Source organism: Mesoplodon mirus (assembly GCF_964341445.2).
Source record: "Mesoplodon mirus genome assembly, chromosome: 7".
Taxonomy (NCBI): domain Eukaryota; kingdom Metazoa; phylum Chordata; class Mammalia; order Artiodactyla; family Ziphiidae; genus Mesoplodon; species Mesoplodon mirus.
The window spans coordinates 37,973,299-37,991,033 of record NC_138983.1 but is presented as its reverse complement, the minus strand read 5'-3'; the positions used below and the strand labels follow the sequence as shown (position 1 = coordinate 37,991,033).

The 17,735-nt window shown below is 40.4% G+C and overlaps 1 protein-coding gene across 1 annotated transcript in view; it reads left to right on the top strand.

The window, feature by feature from the left end:
- HEPHL1 (hephaestin like 1) overlaps nt 1-17,735 on the top strand; it is a gene marked incomplete at its 3' end in the record, with an annotated part of 86,668 nt that overhangs the window by 63,577 nt on the left and 5,356 nt on the right. The window contains exons 14-17 of the mRNA XM_082628397.1: nt 878-1,018; nt 4,681-4,787; nt 15,820-16,042; nt 17,367-17,506. Of these exons, the coding sequence (XP_082484523.1) occupies nt 878-1,018; nt 4,681-4,787; nt 15,820-16,042; nt 17,367-17,506 (611 nt within the window). The remainder of the gene's footprint in view (nt 1-877; nt 1,019-4,680; nt 4,788-15,819; nt 16,043-17,366; nt 17,507-17,735) is intronic.

Below are 17,735 nucleotides of genomic sequence, written 5' to 3'. Positions count from 1 at the left end.
TCTCACTGTTGTGGCCACTCCCGTTGCAGAGCACAGGCTCCACACACGCAGGCTCAGCAGCCACGGCTCACGGGCCCATGGGCCCAGCCGCTCCGCGGCATGTGGGATCTTCCCGGACTGGGGCACGAACCCGTGTCCCCTGAATTGGCAGGCAGACTCTCAACCACTGCGCCACCAGGGAAGCCCAGAAATCCCTTTTATACACATCATTTCATTGCATCCTCACTATTATATCCATTAACCAGATAATGAGTAGTTTTAGGCTTACCAAAGGTTACACACAGGGGGATTACAGCTGAAAGTCACCATATCCTACATCATTAGTATGCATGGAATTATATATATAAAATATACATATATTTTAATTTAAAAATTTTTAATTGACATTATATTTTCATAGTCATTTGGTTTCCAATCCCTTAATGATAACAAAACGGGCACTTGTTTCTGAAATAAAAACAAACAAACAATAAAAAAAAGTCACCATGTCCTGTGGCTATAGCTTTTCCTGGAGAGTATGTCTCAGCAATATAAAAGTTTAAGCATTTATTGAGTATTTACTGTGCTTCAATCCTTACTGTAACCCTCTGAGAAAGGTGTTATTAAACTCATGTTACAGATAAGGAAGTTGACTCAGGTCACTTAACTTACTCAAGGCCTCTCCAATAAGTAAGTGAAGGAGGCAGAATTTGAACCCAGTTTGGTGCAATTGCCAAACATGATGTGATATTTAATGCTACCAATATCTCCCTCTAGAGGAAATACACTAATAACGATGCTAACCTTCGTTTATTTTGTCGAATACTACCTACATGTAAATTACACCAATGTTGAAAAGAGCAAGGACAATGCACACAGGTCTGTGTTTTCCCTTTAGGCCCAATGATTCATGCTGAGGTGGGCGACTCCATCCTGATCATATTTATGAACAAGGCCAATCGGCCCTACTCCATCTCAGCCCACGGAGTGGAGGACACGGAGAGTGGGAAGGGACTCCCAGTGCCTGTCACAAAGCCAGGTAACTTATCCCACAGATCTGCTCCATCCTGATGAGTACTGCAGACTCAACTCTTCTCTGATCTTTTCTGAACTCTGAAAGGTTTTGGAGAGCTCATTGTACTGTCAATGTGTTCCAACCATTACCCCAATATGAAATCACCATTCATCCAATGACCAAGTGCTTATGGAGTTCCTACGGCTCCATTAGGAACCTTAAAGGGTATTAAGACATAACAGCTAACACATATTCAGTGTTAACATTGTCCCAGCTTTTACATTTAAAACAAATTTTTTAAAACTCATTTATCCTTAAAATAACCCGGGGAGGTAGACACTAACATATTTCATTTAACCTAATACCATCAATTGTAATGGCCATGATTACTTTATCTGTTACTAAAAAAAGAAAAAACAACATGCTGCCAATTAAACTTTAACATGCCACTGATTGAAAGATACATCCTGACATCAGAAGTGCTAAATTGTGAAAAAATGTGCATCCTGTAATTGATGAAGTATGGTAGTTATGCCCATTTAACAGGTGACTGAAGCAAAGAGGAGTAAAGAACTTAACCAGGTCAGACATTAGTAATAGTGGAACTCAGTTTGTTTGACTTCAGGACCTGAGCTCTTAACCACACATTTCTCTCAAGATGCTTGAAATGAGTTTGGAAGAAAAAAAGATGAATCATTTCAGCAAGAGTGCATATTACGCAAGATGAAATTCTAAGTGGTGAAGAATTTCAAGAATATATCTGAGAGTGTTGATAAAATTTCAGAGAAGGAAAACCGTGAAGACTGATTGTTTAATTAGGAACAATTAGGGAAGGCTTAATAAAGGAGATAGAACTCCAACTGGCTTTTAAAAGATGCATTGAAGGGAGAGAAGAGCTCACAATTTAAGGAGCTTCCATAACATTTACACAGTTAAAGTGTGCTTGGGATAAATGTCAAGAGCCCCTGTGACCTTCAGTTATGAAATTGATAGCAACCATAGGTATAATTACAGGGGAGTTATATTCCATTTTACCTCTGATGAACACATAATAACATTATAATAATGCTATATAATTGCAATAAAGGTCATATAAATTTTTAAAAATTTAAATAGATATAAAGAAAAGAAAACAATCTAATGCATCACTAGAAAAAGTTAGCAAGGTATCTATTCAAGGTTGGGTTGTGGGAAGGAAAATCGTTATTGGCTACTATTCCAACTTCTGCCACCCCCTACTCCCAGTCTCAGAAGCTGCTTCAAGAAACTTCTCATGAACATCTAAATGTCTATCTACAGAGAAATAGTCAATTTTGGAATATTCTTAGAATGGACCATTGTACAATCATTAAATGACATTTAAGAAAGTTTTAATAATATGGGAAAGACTTGTTGAGCAAAATACAAGCATAGAAGAAAGACCAGAAGGGAAAAAAGCCAAAATGTTAATAATGGTTTTATCTTTGTGGTGGTATTTTAAACAGCAGAGTGATCATCTTTTCTACTTCCTCACATTTTTTATACTTTCTAGGTTTTCTATAATGGATGTGTCTTGCTTTGATGAAGAGGGAAATGGTTTAAAATGGATCAAAAAAGCTATTAAATATATTTATTTTTGATGGTTGAAAGCAACTCTAGAGGGAGGAAGAAAGGTGCCTACTAGCCATGGGGAGTGGGGAGCTCTGGTAGGGCTGTGGGCAAGCTGGTGTGATCCCTCACAGGCTGTTGTGCCCTGGTGGTGAGGCGTGGCAAGGGACACAACTTCTCTATGCTGACTGGCCTTCCAAGGGTCCTAGATGTGAGGGTTATGAGAGTAGGGAGAAAAATGTTTAGAGCATGGCAAAGGAGAAATTATTACTATTTTTTTTTACTGGAACTCAGAGGGATTCAGTCCCCACAAGTGTCTCTAATAAGGCAGAAAGATTTGGAAGAACCCAGAGATTGGATGTAGGAGCAATAAACTAAATTTGTGCAGGAAGTCCAGGCAACTTGGAGAAGAAAGTTTAATCAGGGCATGCATGCGATGAAGAGAGCAAACTAGCATTTTAAGAAAAGTAAGCCCCTATCAGCTTTCTCCTCCCCCTCCTTCTTCTTCTTCTCCTTCTCCTTCCTCTTCCTCTCCTTCTCCTTCTCCTCCTCCTCCTCCTCCTCCTCCTTCTTCTTCTCCTCCTCCTCCTCCTCCTCCTCCTCCTTCTTCTTCTTCTCCTCCTCCTCCTCCTCCTCCCCCTCCTTCTTCTTCTCCTTCTTCTTCTTCTTCCTCTTCCTCCTCCTCCTCCTCCTCTTCTTCTTCTTCTTCTTCTCCTCCTCCTCTCCCTCCCTCCCCTTCCCCCACTTCCTCCTCCTCCCTTTCCCCTCCTCCTTTCCTCCTCCTTCTTCTCCTTCTCTTTCTTCTTCTCCTCCTTCTCCTTCCTCTTCCTCTTCTCCTTCTTCTCCTCCTTCCTCTTCTTCTTCTCCTTTTTATTAAATACTCAACAAACATTTACTTAGTGTCCTCTTTTTGTTGAGAGCTGGGCTCCCAGCTGGGGTAGACGATGGATTAACACCACCCCTGTAGTCACTTGCATTTAGAAAGCTAAATATCAGTTGTTTATCTTGTGATTACCAAGGCATAGGGGCTATAATGAAAATCATGGAAACTAGACCTAAAATTATATCGCTAACCAACTGGTGCATGAGCAAACATGGAGCAAAGTTTCATGTAAGCATTACTTTTGTTTTGCTTTGTGGCTCACTTTCAGCTATAGGTTGCTTGTCCTGATAGGGTGGGGAAGGGACACAGTTCAAAAGGAGATAACAATTTAAATGAGCCTTTTACAATGTGATTATCTTGATAATTCATGAATATATTTATGACTCCTTTGCAAGGCTCTGGGTCAGCCCCAGGGGATGCACAGATATGGGGATTGACAAGAGGGAGTCCATGTATTTGTTATTAGTATACATACAAATTAGCAATTATTGACTGCCTTCAATGTGAGGCACTATTCTAGGTATTTTATTTCATTTAATCCTCACAACAATTTGAAAACTGGGATGACTAATCCACTTTACAAATAAGGAAACTAAAAGTCAGTGAGATTAAGTAACTTGTCAAGGTTGAGTGAAAACAAGTCATTAGGGGTGAGATTTGAAACTAGGCCTCTCTGATTCTCTCTGGTTCCAACTAGATCTCACCTGCCTGCACATTAGGATCACCTGAGAAGCTTAAGGACTATACTGGTACCCTAGTACCAGATCCCAGATACTCTAATTTCATTGATTTGGGATGAGGCCTGAGCAGTGAGAGTTTACAAAGCTCCCTGCTGATTCCACAAGAAGCCAAGGCTGAGGCCCACAGTAACTCAAGCATGCTCAAGCATAACTCTTAGGAAAAAGATACAAATTTTGAAGAAAAAAAACATTGAGGTGTAAAATAAGTCTTCATTTCCTGAATAAACATCAGTTGATAATAGAAAAGGCAAACTAAGATGGAAGGCTGTAGTCTGAAATGAAAATCTATCATTTTGAACCTGCAGAAAATCAAGATATGAATTTAATGGGAACATTTCTAATGAATGGGCAATTCTACTCAGCAACAAACTTTAACCAAAATATACGAAGAATCTGTTTGTATTTCTTCAGGTAAATTGTCTGGAACAGAGGTAACATGAATAAAAATTTTTTCTATTTCTTCTCATTTGTTTCAGGAGAAATAAAAACTTACAGATGGAATGTCCCTAAAAGGTCTGGTCCAGGGCCATCTGACCCAAATTGTATTCCATGGGTTTACTATTCAACAGTAAACTTTGTGAAGGTAAGGTGGAGAGAGCCACCAAAATGCTCAAGGTGATATGGCTTTAAGCTGACTATTCAAGTTATCACAACTATGGTGGGTATATGTGAAGAGATGTATTGGTTTAGAGCAGGGGTCTCAAACTATGGCCATGCCTGTTTGTTTGCATTATTGATGATGAAGTTGAGTAGTTGTGATGGAAATGGTATAGGTCACACAGTAAAAAATACTTGCTATCTGGTGCTTTACAAAAACAAAGTTTGCGGGGGACCCCGGAGGAAGATGGCGGAAGAGTAAGACGCGGAGATCACCTTCCTCCCCACAGATACATCAGAAATTCATCTACACGTGGAACAACTCCTACAGAACACCTACTGAACGCTGACAGAAGACCTCAGACCCCCCAAAAGGCAAGAAACTCCCCACATACCTGGGTAGGGCAAAAGAAAAAAAGAATAAACAGAGACAATAGGATAGGGACGGGACCTGCACCAGTGGGAGGGAGCCGTGAAGGAGGAAAGGTTTCCACACACTACAAGCCCCTTCGCGGGCGGAGACTGCAGGTGGCGGAGGGGGAAAGCTTCGGAGTAGCGGAGGAGAGCACAGCAACAGGGGTGTGGAGGGCAAAGCGGAGAGATTCCCGCACAGAGGATCGGTGCCCTCAGGCACACACCAGCCCGAGAGGCTTGTCTGCTTGGCCGACGGGGCAGGCGGGGCTGGGAGCTGAGGCTCGGGTATCGGCTTTCAGTCGGAGCGCAGGGAGAGGACTGGGGCTGGTGGCAGGAAGAGAGCCTGAAGGGGTTAGTGCACCACGGCTAGCCCGGAGGGAGTCCGGGGAAAGGGTCTGGAGCTGCCGAAGAGGCAAGAGACTTTTTTCCCTTTTGCTTCCTGGTGCGCGAGGAGAGGGCATTAAGAGGGCTGCTTGGGGAAGCGCCGGAGACAGGCGCGGACCTCGGAGACGGGCATGGGACGCTGGGGCTGCTGCTGCCGCCGCCGCCGCCGCGGGGCCTGTGGGCGAGCGCGGGTCACTGTCCGCCCCGCCTTCCGGGGGGCCTGTGCACCCCGCCACTGCCGGGGTCCTGGCACCCGGGGACGGCTTTCCCGGGAAAGCGCACGGAGCGCCTCGGGCTGCTGCAACGTCCTGCTGGCCTCTGCCGCCGCAGGCCCGCCCCACTCTGCGCGCCCCTCCCTCCCCTCTGCCTGAGTGAGCCAGAGCCCCCGAATCAGCGGCTCCTTTAAACCCGTCCTGTCTGAGCGAAGAACTGACGCCCTCCAGCGACCTACGTGCAGAGGCGGGGCCAGGTCCAAGGCTGAGACCCGGGAGCTGTGAGAGCAGAGACAGGGAAATCTCTCTGTGCAGCCTCGGAGGCAGCGGATTAAAGCTCCATGGCCCATTTGATGTGCCCTGCGTCTGTGGAGTGCATAAATGGACAGCGAATCATCCCAAATTGAGGAAGTGGACTTTGAGGACAAGATTTAAGACTTTCCCCCCTTTTCCTCTTTTTACAACGAATTATCCCAAATTAAGGAGGTGGACTTAGAGAGCAAGATTTCAGACTTCTCGCCCTTTTCCTCTTTTTACAACGAATTATCCCAAATTGAGGAGGTGGACTTGGAGAGCAAGATTTTTGATTTTTCCCCCTGCTCTCTTTTAGTGAATGTGTATGTGTAATCTTCTGTGTAAGATTCTCTCTGTATAGCTTTGCTTCCATCATATGTCCCAGGGTTCTATCTGTCTGTTTTTTTTCCAATAATTACTTTTTAATTTTAATAACGCTACTATATTTCATACTTTATTCTATTTTACTTTACCTGCTCTTTCTTTTTTTCCTACATTCCCTTCCTCCCTCCCTCCCTCCACTCCTCCTTTCCTTCTTTCTTTTTCTTTCCTCCCTCCCTCTCTCCCACCCTTCTTCTTTCCACTTTCTTTTTCTTTCCTTCCTCCCTCCCTCCCTCCTGTCTTTCTTTCTTTCTTTCCTTCCTCCCTCCCTCCCTCCCTCCCTTCTTCCATTCACTCTTCCTTTTGCTTTCATTCCTCCCTCCCTCCCTCCTTTCTTTCTTTCTTTCTTTCTTTCCATCCTTCCTCCCTCCCCCCCTCCTTTCTTTCTTTCTTCCTTCCTTCCTTCCTTTCTTCCCTTCTTCCTTTCATTCCCTCTCTCTTTCTTTCTTCTACTAATTCTTTCTTTCTACTTTTTCTCCCTTTTATTCTGAGCCGGGTGGATGAAAGGCTCTTGGTGCTGCAGCCAGGAGTCAGTGCTGTGCCCCTGAAGTGGGAGAGCCAACTTCAGGACACGGGTCCACAAGAGACCTCCCAGCTCCACATAATATCAAGCAGCGAAAATCTCCCAGAGATCTCCATCCCAACACCAGCACCCAGCTTCAGTCAACGACCAGCAAGCTACAGTGCTGGTCACCCTATGCCAAGCAACTAGCAAGGCAGGAACACAACCCCACCCATTAGCAGACAGGCTACCTAAAAACATAATAAGGCCACAGGCACCCCAAAACACACCACCAGACGTGGACCTGTCCACCAGAAAGACAAGATCGAGCCTCAACCACCAGAACACAGGTACTAGTCCCCCCCACCAGGAAGCCTACACAACCTACTGAAACAACCTTAGCAACGGGGGACAGACACCAAAAACAACGGGAACTACGAATCTGCAGCCTGCAAAAAGGAGACCCCAAACACAGTAACATAAGCAAAATGAGAAGGCAGAAAAACACACAGCAGGTGAAGGAGCAAGATAAAAACCCACCAGACCTAACAAATGAAGAGGTAATAGGCAGTCTACCTGAAAAAGAATTCAGAATAATGATAGTAAAGCTGATCCAAGATTCTATTTCCAAGATCCAAAATCTTGGAAATAGAATAGACAAAATGCAAGAAACAGTTAACAAGGACCTAGAAGAACTAAAGATGAATCAAGCATCGATTAAAAACACAATAAATGAAATGAAAAATACTCTAGATGGGATCAATAGCAGAATAACTGAGGCAGAAGAACGGATAAGTGAGGTGGAAGATAAAATAGTGGAAATAACTGATGCAGAGCAAAATAAAGAAAAAAGAATGAAAAGAACAGAGGACAGTCTCAGAGACCTCTGGGACAACATTAAACGCACCAACATTCGAATTATAGGGGTTCCAGAAGAAGAAGAGAAAAAGAAAGGGACTGAGAAAATATTTGAAGAGATTATAGTTGAAAACTTCCCTAATATGGGAAAGGAAATAGTTAATCAAGTCCAGGAGGCACAGAGAGTCCCATACAGAATAAATCCAAGGAGAAATACGCCAAGACACATATTAATCAAACTGTCAAAAATTAAACACAAAGAAATCATATTAAAAGCAGCAAGGGAAAAACAACAAATAACACACAAGGGAATCCCGATCAGGTTAACAGCTGATCTCTCAGCAGAAACTCTACAAGCCAGAAGGGAGTGGCAGGACATAATTAAAGTGATGAAGGAGAGAAAACTGCAACCAAGATTACTCTACCCAGCAAGGATCTCATTCAGATTTGATGGAGAAATTAAAACATTTACAGACAAGCAAAAGCTGAGAGAGTTCAGCACCACCAAACCAGCTTTACAACAAATGCTAAAGGCACTTCTCTAGGCAAGAAACACAGCAGAAGGAATATACCTACAATAACGAACCCAAAGCAATTAAGGAAATGGGAATAGGAACATACATATCAATAATTACCTTAAATGTAAATGGACTAAATGCTCCCACCAAAAGACACAGAGTGGCTGAATGGATACAAAAACAAGACCCATATATATGCTGTCTACAAGAGACCCACTTCAGACCTAGAGACACATACAGATTGAAAGTAAGGGGATGGAAAGAGATATTCCATGCAAATGGAAATCAAAAGAAAGCTGGAGTAGCAATTCTTATATCAGACAAAATAGACTTTAAAATAAAGACTATTAGAAGAGACAAAGAAGGACACTACATAACGATAAAGGGATTGATCCAAGAAGAAGATATAACAATTGTAAATATTTATGCACCCAACATAGGAGCACCTCAATACATAAGGCAAATACTAACAGCCATAAAAGGGGAAATTGACAGTAACACAATCATAGTAGGAGACTTTAACACCCCACTTTCACCAATGGACAGATCATCCAAAATGAAAATAAATAAGGAAACACAAGCTTTAAATGATACATTAAACAAGATGGACTTAATTGATATTTATAGGACATTCCATCCAAAAACAACAGAATACACATTTTTCTCAAGTGCTCATGGAACATTCTCCAGGATAGATCATATCTTGGGTCACAAATCAAGCCTTGGTAAATTTAAGAAAATTGAAATTGTATCAAGTATCTTTTCTGACCACAATGCTATGAGACTAGACATCAATTACAGGAAAAGATCTGTAAAAAATACAAACACATGGAGGCTAAACAATACACTACTTAATAACGAAGTGATCACTGAAGAATTCAAAGAGGAAATTAAAAAATACCTAGAAACAAATGACAATGGAGATACGACGACCCAAAACCTATGGGACACAGCAAAAGCAGTTCTAAGGGGGAAGTTTATAGCAATACAATCCCACCTTAAGAAACAGGAAACATCTCGAGTAAACAACCTGACCCTGCACCTAAAGCAATTAGAGAAAGAAGAACAAAAAAACCCCAAAGTTAGCAGAAGGAAAGAAATCATAAAGATCAGATCAGAAATAAATGAAAAAGAAATGAAGGAAACCATAGCAAAGATCAACCAAACTAAAAGCTGGTTCTTTGAGAAGATAAACAAAATTGACAAACCATTAGCCAGACTCATCAAGAAAAGAAGGGAGAAGACTCAAATCAATAGAATTAGAAATGAAAAAGGAGAAGTAACAACTGACACTGCAGAAATACAAAAGATCATGAGAGATTACTACAAGCAACTATGCCAATAAAATGGACAACGTGGAAGAAATGGACAAATTCTTAGAAATGCACAACCTGCCAAGACTGAATCAGGAAGAAATAGAAAATATGAATAGACCAATCACAAGCACTGAAATTGAAACTGTGATTAAAAATCTTCCAACAAACAAAAGCCCAGGACCAGATGGCTTCACAGGCGAATTCTATCAAACATTTAGAGTAGAGCTAACACCTATCCTTCTCAAACTCTTCCAAACAATATCAGAGGAAGGAACACTCCCAAACTCATTCTACGAGGCCACCATCACCTTGATACCAAAACCAGGCAAGGATGTCACAGAGAAAGAAAACTACAGGCCAATATCACTGATGAACATAGATGCAAAAATCCTCAACAAAATACTAGCAAACAGAATCCAACAGCACATTAAAAGGATCATACACCATGATCAAGTGGGGTTTATTCCAGGAATGCAAGGATTCTTCAATATATGCAAATCAATCAATGTGATACACCATATTAACAAGTTGAAGGAGAAAAACCATATGATCATCTCAATAGATGCAGAGAAAGCTTTCGACAAAATTCAACACCCATTTATGATAAAACCCCTGCAGAAAGTAGGCATAGAGGGAACTTTCCTCAACATAATAAAGGCCATATATGACAAACCCACAGCCTACATCCTCCTCAATGGTGAAAAACTGAAACCATTTCCACTAAGATCAGGAACAAGACAAGGCTGCCCACTCTCACCACTCTTATTCAACCTAGTTTTGGAAGTTCTAGCCACAGCAATCAGAGAAGAAAAGGAAATAAAAGGAATCCAAATTGGAATAGAAGAAGTAAAGCTGTCACTGTTTTCAGATGACATGATACTATACATAGAGAATCCTAAAGATGCTACCAGAAAACTACTAGAGCTAATCAATGAATTTGGTAAAGTAGCAGGATACAAAATTAATGCACAGAAATCTCTGGCATTCCTGTACACTAATGATGAAAAATCTGAAAATGAAATCAAGAAAACACTCCCATTTACCATTGCAACAAAAAGAATAAAATATCTAGGAATAAACATACCTAAGGAGACAAAAGACCTGTATGCAGAAAATTATAAGACACTGATGAAAGAAATTAAAGATGATACAAATAGATGGAGAGATATACCATGCTCCTGGATTGGAAGAATCAATATTGTGAAAACGACTCTACTGCCCAAAGCAATCTACAGATTCAATGCAATCCCTATCAAACTACCACTGGCATTTTTCACAGAACTAGAACAAAAAATTTCAAAATTTGTTTGGAAAAACAAAAGACCCCGAATAGCCAAAGCAATCTTGAGAACAAAAAACGGAGCTGGAGGAATCAGGCTCCCTGACTTCAGACTATACTACAAAGCTACAGTAATCAAAACAGTGTGGTACTGGCACAAAAACAGAAAGATAGATCAATGGAACAGGATAGAAAGCCCAGAGATAAATCCACGCACATATGGTCAACTTATCTTTGATAAAGGAGGCAGGAATGTACAGTGGAGAAAGGACAGTCTCTTCAATAAGTGGTGCTGGGAAAACTGGACAGGGACATGTAAAAGTATGAGATTAGATCATTCCCTAACACCATACACAAAAATAAGCTCAAAATGGATTAAAGACCTAAATGTAAGGCCAGAAACTATCTAACTCTTAGAGGAAAACATAGGCAGAACACTCTATGACATAAATCACAGCAAGATCCTTTTGGACCCACCTCCTAGAGAAATGGAAATAAAAACAAAGATAAACAAATGGGACCTAATGAAACTTCAAAGCTTTTGCACAGCAAAGGAAACCATAAACAAGACCAAAAGACAACCCTCAGAATGGGAGAAAATATTTGCAAATGAAACAACTGACAAAGGATTAATCTCCAAAATTTATAAACAGCTCATGCAGCTCAATAGCAAAAAAACAAACAACCCAATCCAAAAATGGGCAGAAGACTTAAATAGGCATTTCTCCAAAGAAGATATACAGACTGCCAACAAACACATGAAAGAATGCTCAACATCATTAATCATTAGAGAAATGCAAATCAAAACTACAATGAGATATCATCTCACACCAGTCAGAATGGCCATCATTAAGAAATCTAGAAACAATAAATGCTGGAGAGGGTGTGGAGAAAAGGGAACACTCTTGCACTGCTGGTGGGAATGTGAATTGGTACAGCCACTATGGAGAACAGTATGGAGGTTCCTTAAAAAACTAAAAATAGAACTACCATATGACCCAGCAATCCCACTACTAGGCATATACCCTGAGAAAACCATAATTCAAAAAGAGACATGTACCAAAATGTTCATTGCAGCTCTATTCACAATAGCCCGGAGCTGGAAACAACCTAAATGTCCATCATCGGATGAATGGATAAAGAAGATGTGGCACATATATACAATGGAATATTACTCAGCCATAAAAAGAAACGAAACTGAGCTATTTGTAATGAGGTGGATAGACCTAGAGTCTGTCATACAGAGTGAAGTAAGTCAGAAAGAGAAAGACAAATACCGTATGCTAACACATTTATATGGAATTAAAAAAAAATGTCATGAAGAACCTAGGGGTAAAACGGGAATAAAGACACAGACCTACTTGAGAATGGACTTGAGGATATGGGGGGGGAGTGTAAGCTGTGACAAAGTGAAAGAGAGGCATGGACATGATTACACTACCAAATGTGAGGTAGATAGATAGTGGGAAGCAGCCGCAGAGCACGGGGAGATCAGCTCGGTGCTTTGTGACCGCCTGGAGGGGTGGGATGGGGAGGGTGGGAGGGAGGGAGATGCATGAGGGAAGGGATGTGGGAACGGATGTATATGTATGACTGATTCACTTTGTTATAAAGCAGAAACTAAAAAAAAAAAATTAAAAAAAAAATGTTTGCCAACACTTGACCTAAAGTATAGGGGAAAAAATAAAATCTCAATGTTTCAGTTACCAAATTTAGAACTTACAAAGTAGTCTGAAGCAAGAGTCATATGTAAAATAGATTACCATAAAATAAATATGTATTTTAATTTAATATATACCATGTTTTTTTGTTTTCTTTTTGCGGTATGCAGGCCTCTCACTGTCGTGGCCTCTCCCGTTGTGGAGCACAGGCTCCAGACATGCAGGCTGAGCGGCCATGGCTCACGGACCCAGCTGCTCCGCAGCATGTGGGATCCTCCCGGACCGGGGCACGAACCTGTGTCCCCTGCATCGGTAGGCAGACTCTCAACCACTGCACCACCAGGGAAGCCCAATATACCATGGTTTTTGATGTGTGAAAAGGGGCTCAGGAAAGAAAACACACTCCAAGTAAACTTAGTAACTGAAACTACAAAATATTTGAATGATAAATAGGCTAACTTTACTTAGAAATTAAAGGCAAAGATTCAATATTGAACTTGAGTCAGGTATGTGTATATAAAACAACTAGTCTAGAATTATACTTCATAAATCGAAGTCCAAATTAAGGTCATATCTGATATAAAATGTAAACATTGCCCATTATTTTAAAAAGTGAGGAATTATCTTAGCCTTCATTTTAAATATTAGATGGCTGCATTAATGTCCTTGAGTTGTATTGGAGAGTGCAAGAGTTCAGGAGAAACATACTAGACACTTGAAAAAAAACTTACATATTAGAATTATGGGAAACCCACATTTATTTGTTGATTCCTTTGTGCATCCCAACAAATATTTATTGAGGCCTTGTGATGCGCAAATGACCCCACCAAGTACTATGAGGGCTGCAAGTATTCTTGTCTTGAAGGAACTTATCATCTTCAGGGAAAATAATACGTGTGCACACCCATAATGATATTACAACTCTGAATCTGGTGAGTTTTATAGGAGTGCAGGGCTATAGAGGAGGCATTGGGAAGAGAGTCTAGGAAGAGAAAACATCATGAGTCAAGCTGAAAATAGGGAAGTAGAAGGTGTGTTTGGGAAATGTTGAGAGTCCCGTGTGGCTATCATCTAGGGTAGAAACAGAAAGCAGCAAGGGAGCATAAGCTAGAAAAGTCCACTGGGAGAGTACATGAGGGGCTTCAGGACGTGTCGAGAATTAGCCTTTTATTCAGTAGGACCATCACTGGAAAGACACTGAAGACCTCTAGATATGGGAGTGATGACATTAATCTGATGGTTGTCAACAGGATGTGCTGGAGGTGCGGAAAGCAGAGACCAGAGAGGAGTCAATTTCTAGTCCAGGGTGAGGTATTAATATCCTACACTAGAAGGATGGCAGATAGAGTGGAAAGGAAGTCACAGAATGGAGAGGCATTGTGAAGGGAAAAGAAATGTAAGATTTGATAGCAAATGAGATGGGATGGAATGAGGAAGATGGAGGAAGTAAACACTGAAATCAAGTTTCCTGAACTAAATGACAAGGAATATCATAGTGCTATTAGCAGAAATAGAGAATTCAGGAGAAGGAAATGGTTTGAGGGAAATACTAAAATTCACTTTAGAACTGCTTAGCAGATTGAATTGTTGCAAGAGGCACATCCAGGTAGAATACCTAATAGGCAGTTGAAAATGTGGGAGTTTTCCATCAAAAGAAAGCTTAGGGCTGAGTAACTCGACATGGAAGTCATCCATGGGCTCATATCAATTCCTAAATCATCCAGCTAACTTTTACCCATAGGACATGGAATATAAGCATCTGTATATACCTATAAATACAGTTTCACTTGGGTTTCACCTCACACCAGTCAAAATGGCCATCATCAAAAAGTCTACAAATAATAAATGCTGGAGTGGGTGTGGAGAAAAGGGAACCCTCCTACACTGTTGGTGAGAATGTGAATTGGTGCAGCCACTATGGAGAACAGTATGGAGGTTCCTTAAAAAACTAAAAATACAGTTACCATATGACCCAGCAATCCCACTACTGGGTATATATCCAGAAAAGATGAAAACTCTAATTCAAAAAGATACATGCACCTCAATGTTAATAGCATCACTATTCACAATAGCCAAGACATGGAAGCAACCAAAATGTCTATCAACAGATGAATGGATAAAGAAGATGTGGTATATATATATATATATAGACACACACACACACAATGCAATATTACTCAGTAATTAAAAACAATGAAATAACATCATTTGCAGCAACATGGGTGGAACTAGAGATGATCATACTAAGTGAAGTAGGCCAGACAGACAAAGACAAATATCATATGATATCACTTGTATGTGGAATCTAAAAAAATGATACAAATGAACATATTTACAAAACAGAAATAGACTCACAGACATAGCAAACAAACTTATGGTTACCAAAAGGGAAAGCGGTGCTGGGGGATAAATTAGGAGTTTGGGATTAACAGATACACACTACATATAAAATAGATAAACAAGGACCTAATGTATAGCACAGAGAACTATATTCAACATCTTGTAATAACCTATAATGGAAAAAATCTGAAAAAGAATATTATATATTTATATATATATATATGTATATATGCATAACTGAATCACTGTGCTGTACACCTGAAACTAACACAACGTTGTAAATGAACTACACTTCTATAAAAAAATACAGTCTCACTTGAAAAGCACACAGGAAAATAGAAATAAGCATTTGTTTATTCAACAAATATTTATTTAACACCTTCTATGTAGTAGACACTGGCCTCTGCTCTGGAGACTCAGCTATGAGTGAAGGACACAGCCTCACCCCTCAAAAAGCTCACTCTTGGGCTTCCCTGGTGGTGCAGTGGTTGAGAGTCCGCCTGCTGATGCAGTGGACATGGGTTCGTGCCCCGGTCCGGGAAGATCCCACGTGCCGCGGAGCAGCTGGGCCCGTGAGCCATGGCCGCTGAGCCTGCGCGTCCGGAGCCTGTGCTCCGCAACGGGAGAGGCCACAACGGTGAGAGGCCCATGTACCGCAAAAAAAAAAAAAAAGCTCACTCTGAACAAATTTTTAGGAATAGTCCTAAATTTTCACAAAGATCACCCTATTCTTTATGATTTCTTAGTACTTATTCCTTGGTAGATAGTCTTTTAGTATTTTTACAATGACTTTCTTACAAGCAATCTGTGTTATTAAATTATTCAAAGGCTCTTCTAATTCAGTGTATTTTTCTTTCAGGATACCTATAGTGGTTTGATGGGTCCTCTGATTACATGCAGGGAAGGAGTGTTGAATGAAAAGGGAAGAAGAAGCGACGTTGACTCTGAATTTGTTCTCTTGTTTTTGGTATTTAATGAGAATGAATCCTGGTATCTGGATGACAATATTAAGAAGTATCTTAATAAAGATCCACGAGATTTTAAACCCTCTGATGATTTTGAGGAGAGCAACAAAATGCATGGTATATCAGAGGTTTAAAAAGGAGACAAGCTCATAGAAATCTGTGGAAGGTCCCAGCCTCCCTCTTGTTGAGATAAGCTCACAGAAATCTGTGCAAGGTCCCAGCCTCCCTCTCTGAGCCCTTATTTATTCCCAGGGGCACCTGGACTGAAGAAAGTCCTCTAAAGCTTTCCTTCAGAGGGAACCAGCCAAGCCATTGATTGGCTGCCCGCAAGGTCCAATAAGGTTTTGGACCAACTGTTTAGGGAGCTGTATCTCTGAATGCTGGGATCCCTAAACTATCAGACTGTAAAGTAATTCCTAGGAAATGAATCATCACTTATTGGTATATTTCTGTAAAAATACAGGATAACTTCTAGTTGATCAAATTTGAGGGGCTGGTTTAACTGTCTCTGGAACATGAAACACCATCCCCAAATTTCTGTTTTAATGTGTCTATGTTATTTAATTCTTTGAAATTTAAGGTACTTTTTTTTTAAGTGTAAGTAATGTGTTCTAATTGACATACCTATCCTTTCTCACTGAGATCTACTTTTGACCAAAAGTGTGCAAAAAGATAGGTCTTGCCCAAGATAACAAAACTAGTTAATTGCTAACATTGATTAGAATATAGTAGCCTGATCTCTGATTCAGCTATTCTTTCCCCTACAATTTTGCCTCCCTCTTCCAAAAGTTTCTTAGTAGGCTCTCTCTTTTTAATGAATGTAACTCATTTGGTTGGGTCATGATGCAAAGAATAAAAAGTTAGTAGAAAGCAGAGGAGTGAAAGTCCCCGCCATGTCCGCCCAACTGAGCTTGCTTTGGTAATTGTTAGATCATGGGCTCAGCCCATGTGAAGTTTTCCTTTTTTAGGAGATTCAGCTAGGTTTAGGAACTTACCCCAAACTAGTTCTCAGAAAGTGAAATATTAAGTAAATACCTTTTAATTGCTTCAGTTTTGATTTATATAAACTTAATTCTCTGGCCTTTGTCCACTCAACTGTAGAACGGTATAAATCTGGCGACCTCACACATGAGGTGGTAATCCAACCCATAAAGGGAATATGCCTATTTGGCATATTCCAACCAACATGTACTGCTACCCAAGAGATCGCTTTTAAAAACAAACTACTATTCCTCTTTTCTGGCTATCTTTTATAGGGATTTCTTAGTACTCTGAATTTAGGGTCTTAGATGGTGGGGACATTGGCAAGTGTGAGTGAGATTATTACATGTTTACCAGGCAGATGAAAATATTGGTGACCTAAAGCTCTTCTTGAATCAGTTCTAAAACCAGATTAAGTAATCATCACTAATCAAAGGCTGTTCTCTTTTTACCTTCTTAGCTATTAATGGAAAGATTTTTGGGAATCTCCATGGCCTCATCATGAATGAAAATACAATGACAAACTGGTATCTATTAGGAATAGGAAGTGAAGTGGACATACACACCATTCATTATCATGCTGAGAGCTTTCTTTTCAAGGTAAGTATAAGAAAAGTGTTTTGGGGAAGACTTACTAACAGATTCAATATATTTCCATTGTGAAATGAGAGTTATTTGGCAATAAGGCTTGTGAGGGGTGTTAGTGAATATTAGAGAATGGAACAGAAAAATATGATTGTGTCCTTCCACTGGTAGATATTTCTTAATATGTATTTTATTATGCTTGTAAAAGAAAAAAAAAAAAACCTCTGAGCTTCAGATGAGTTTT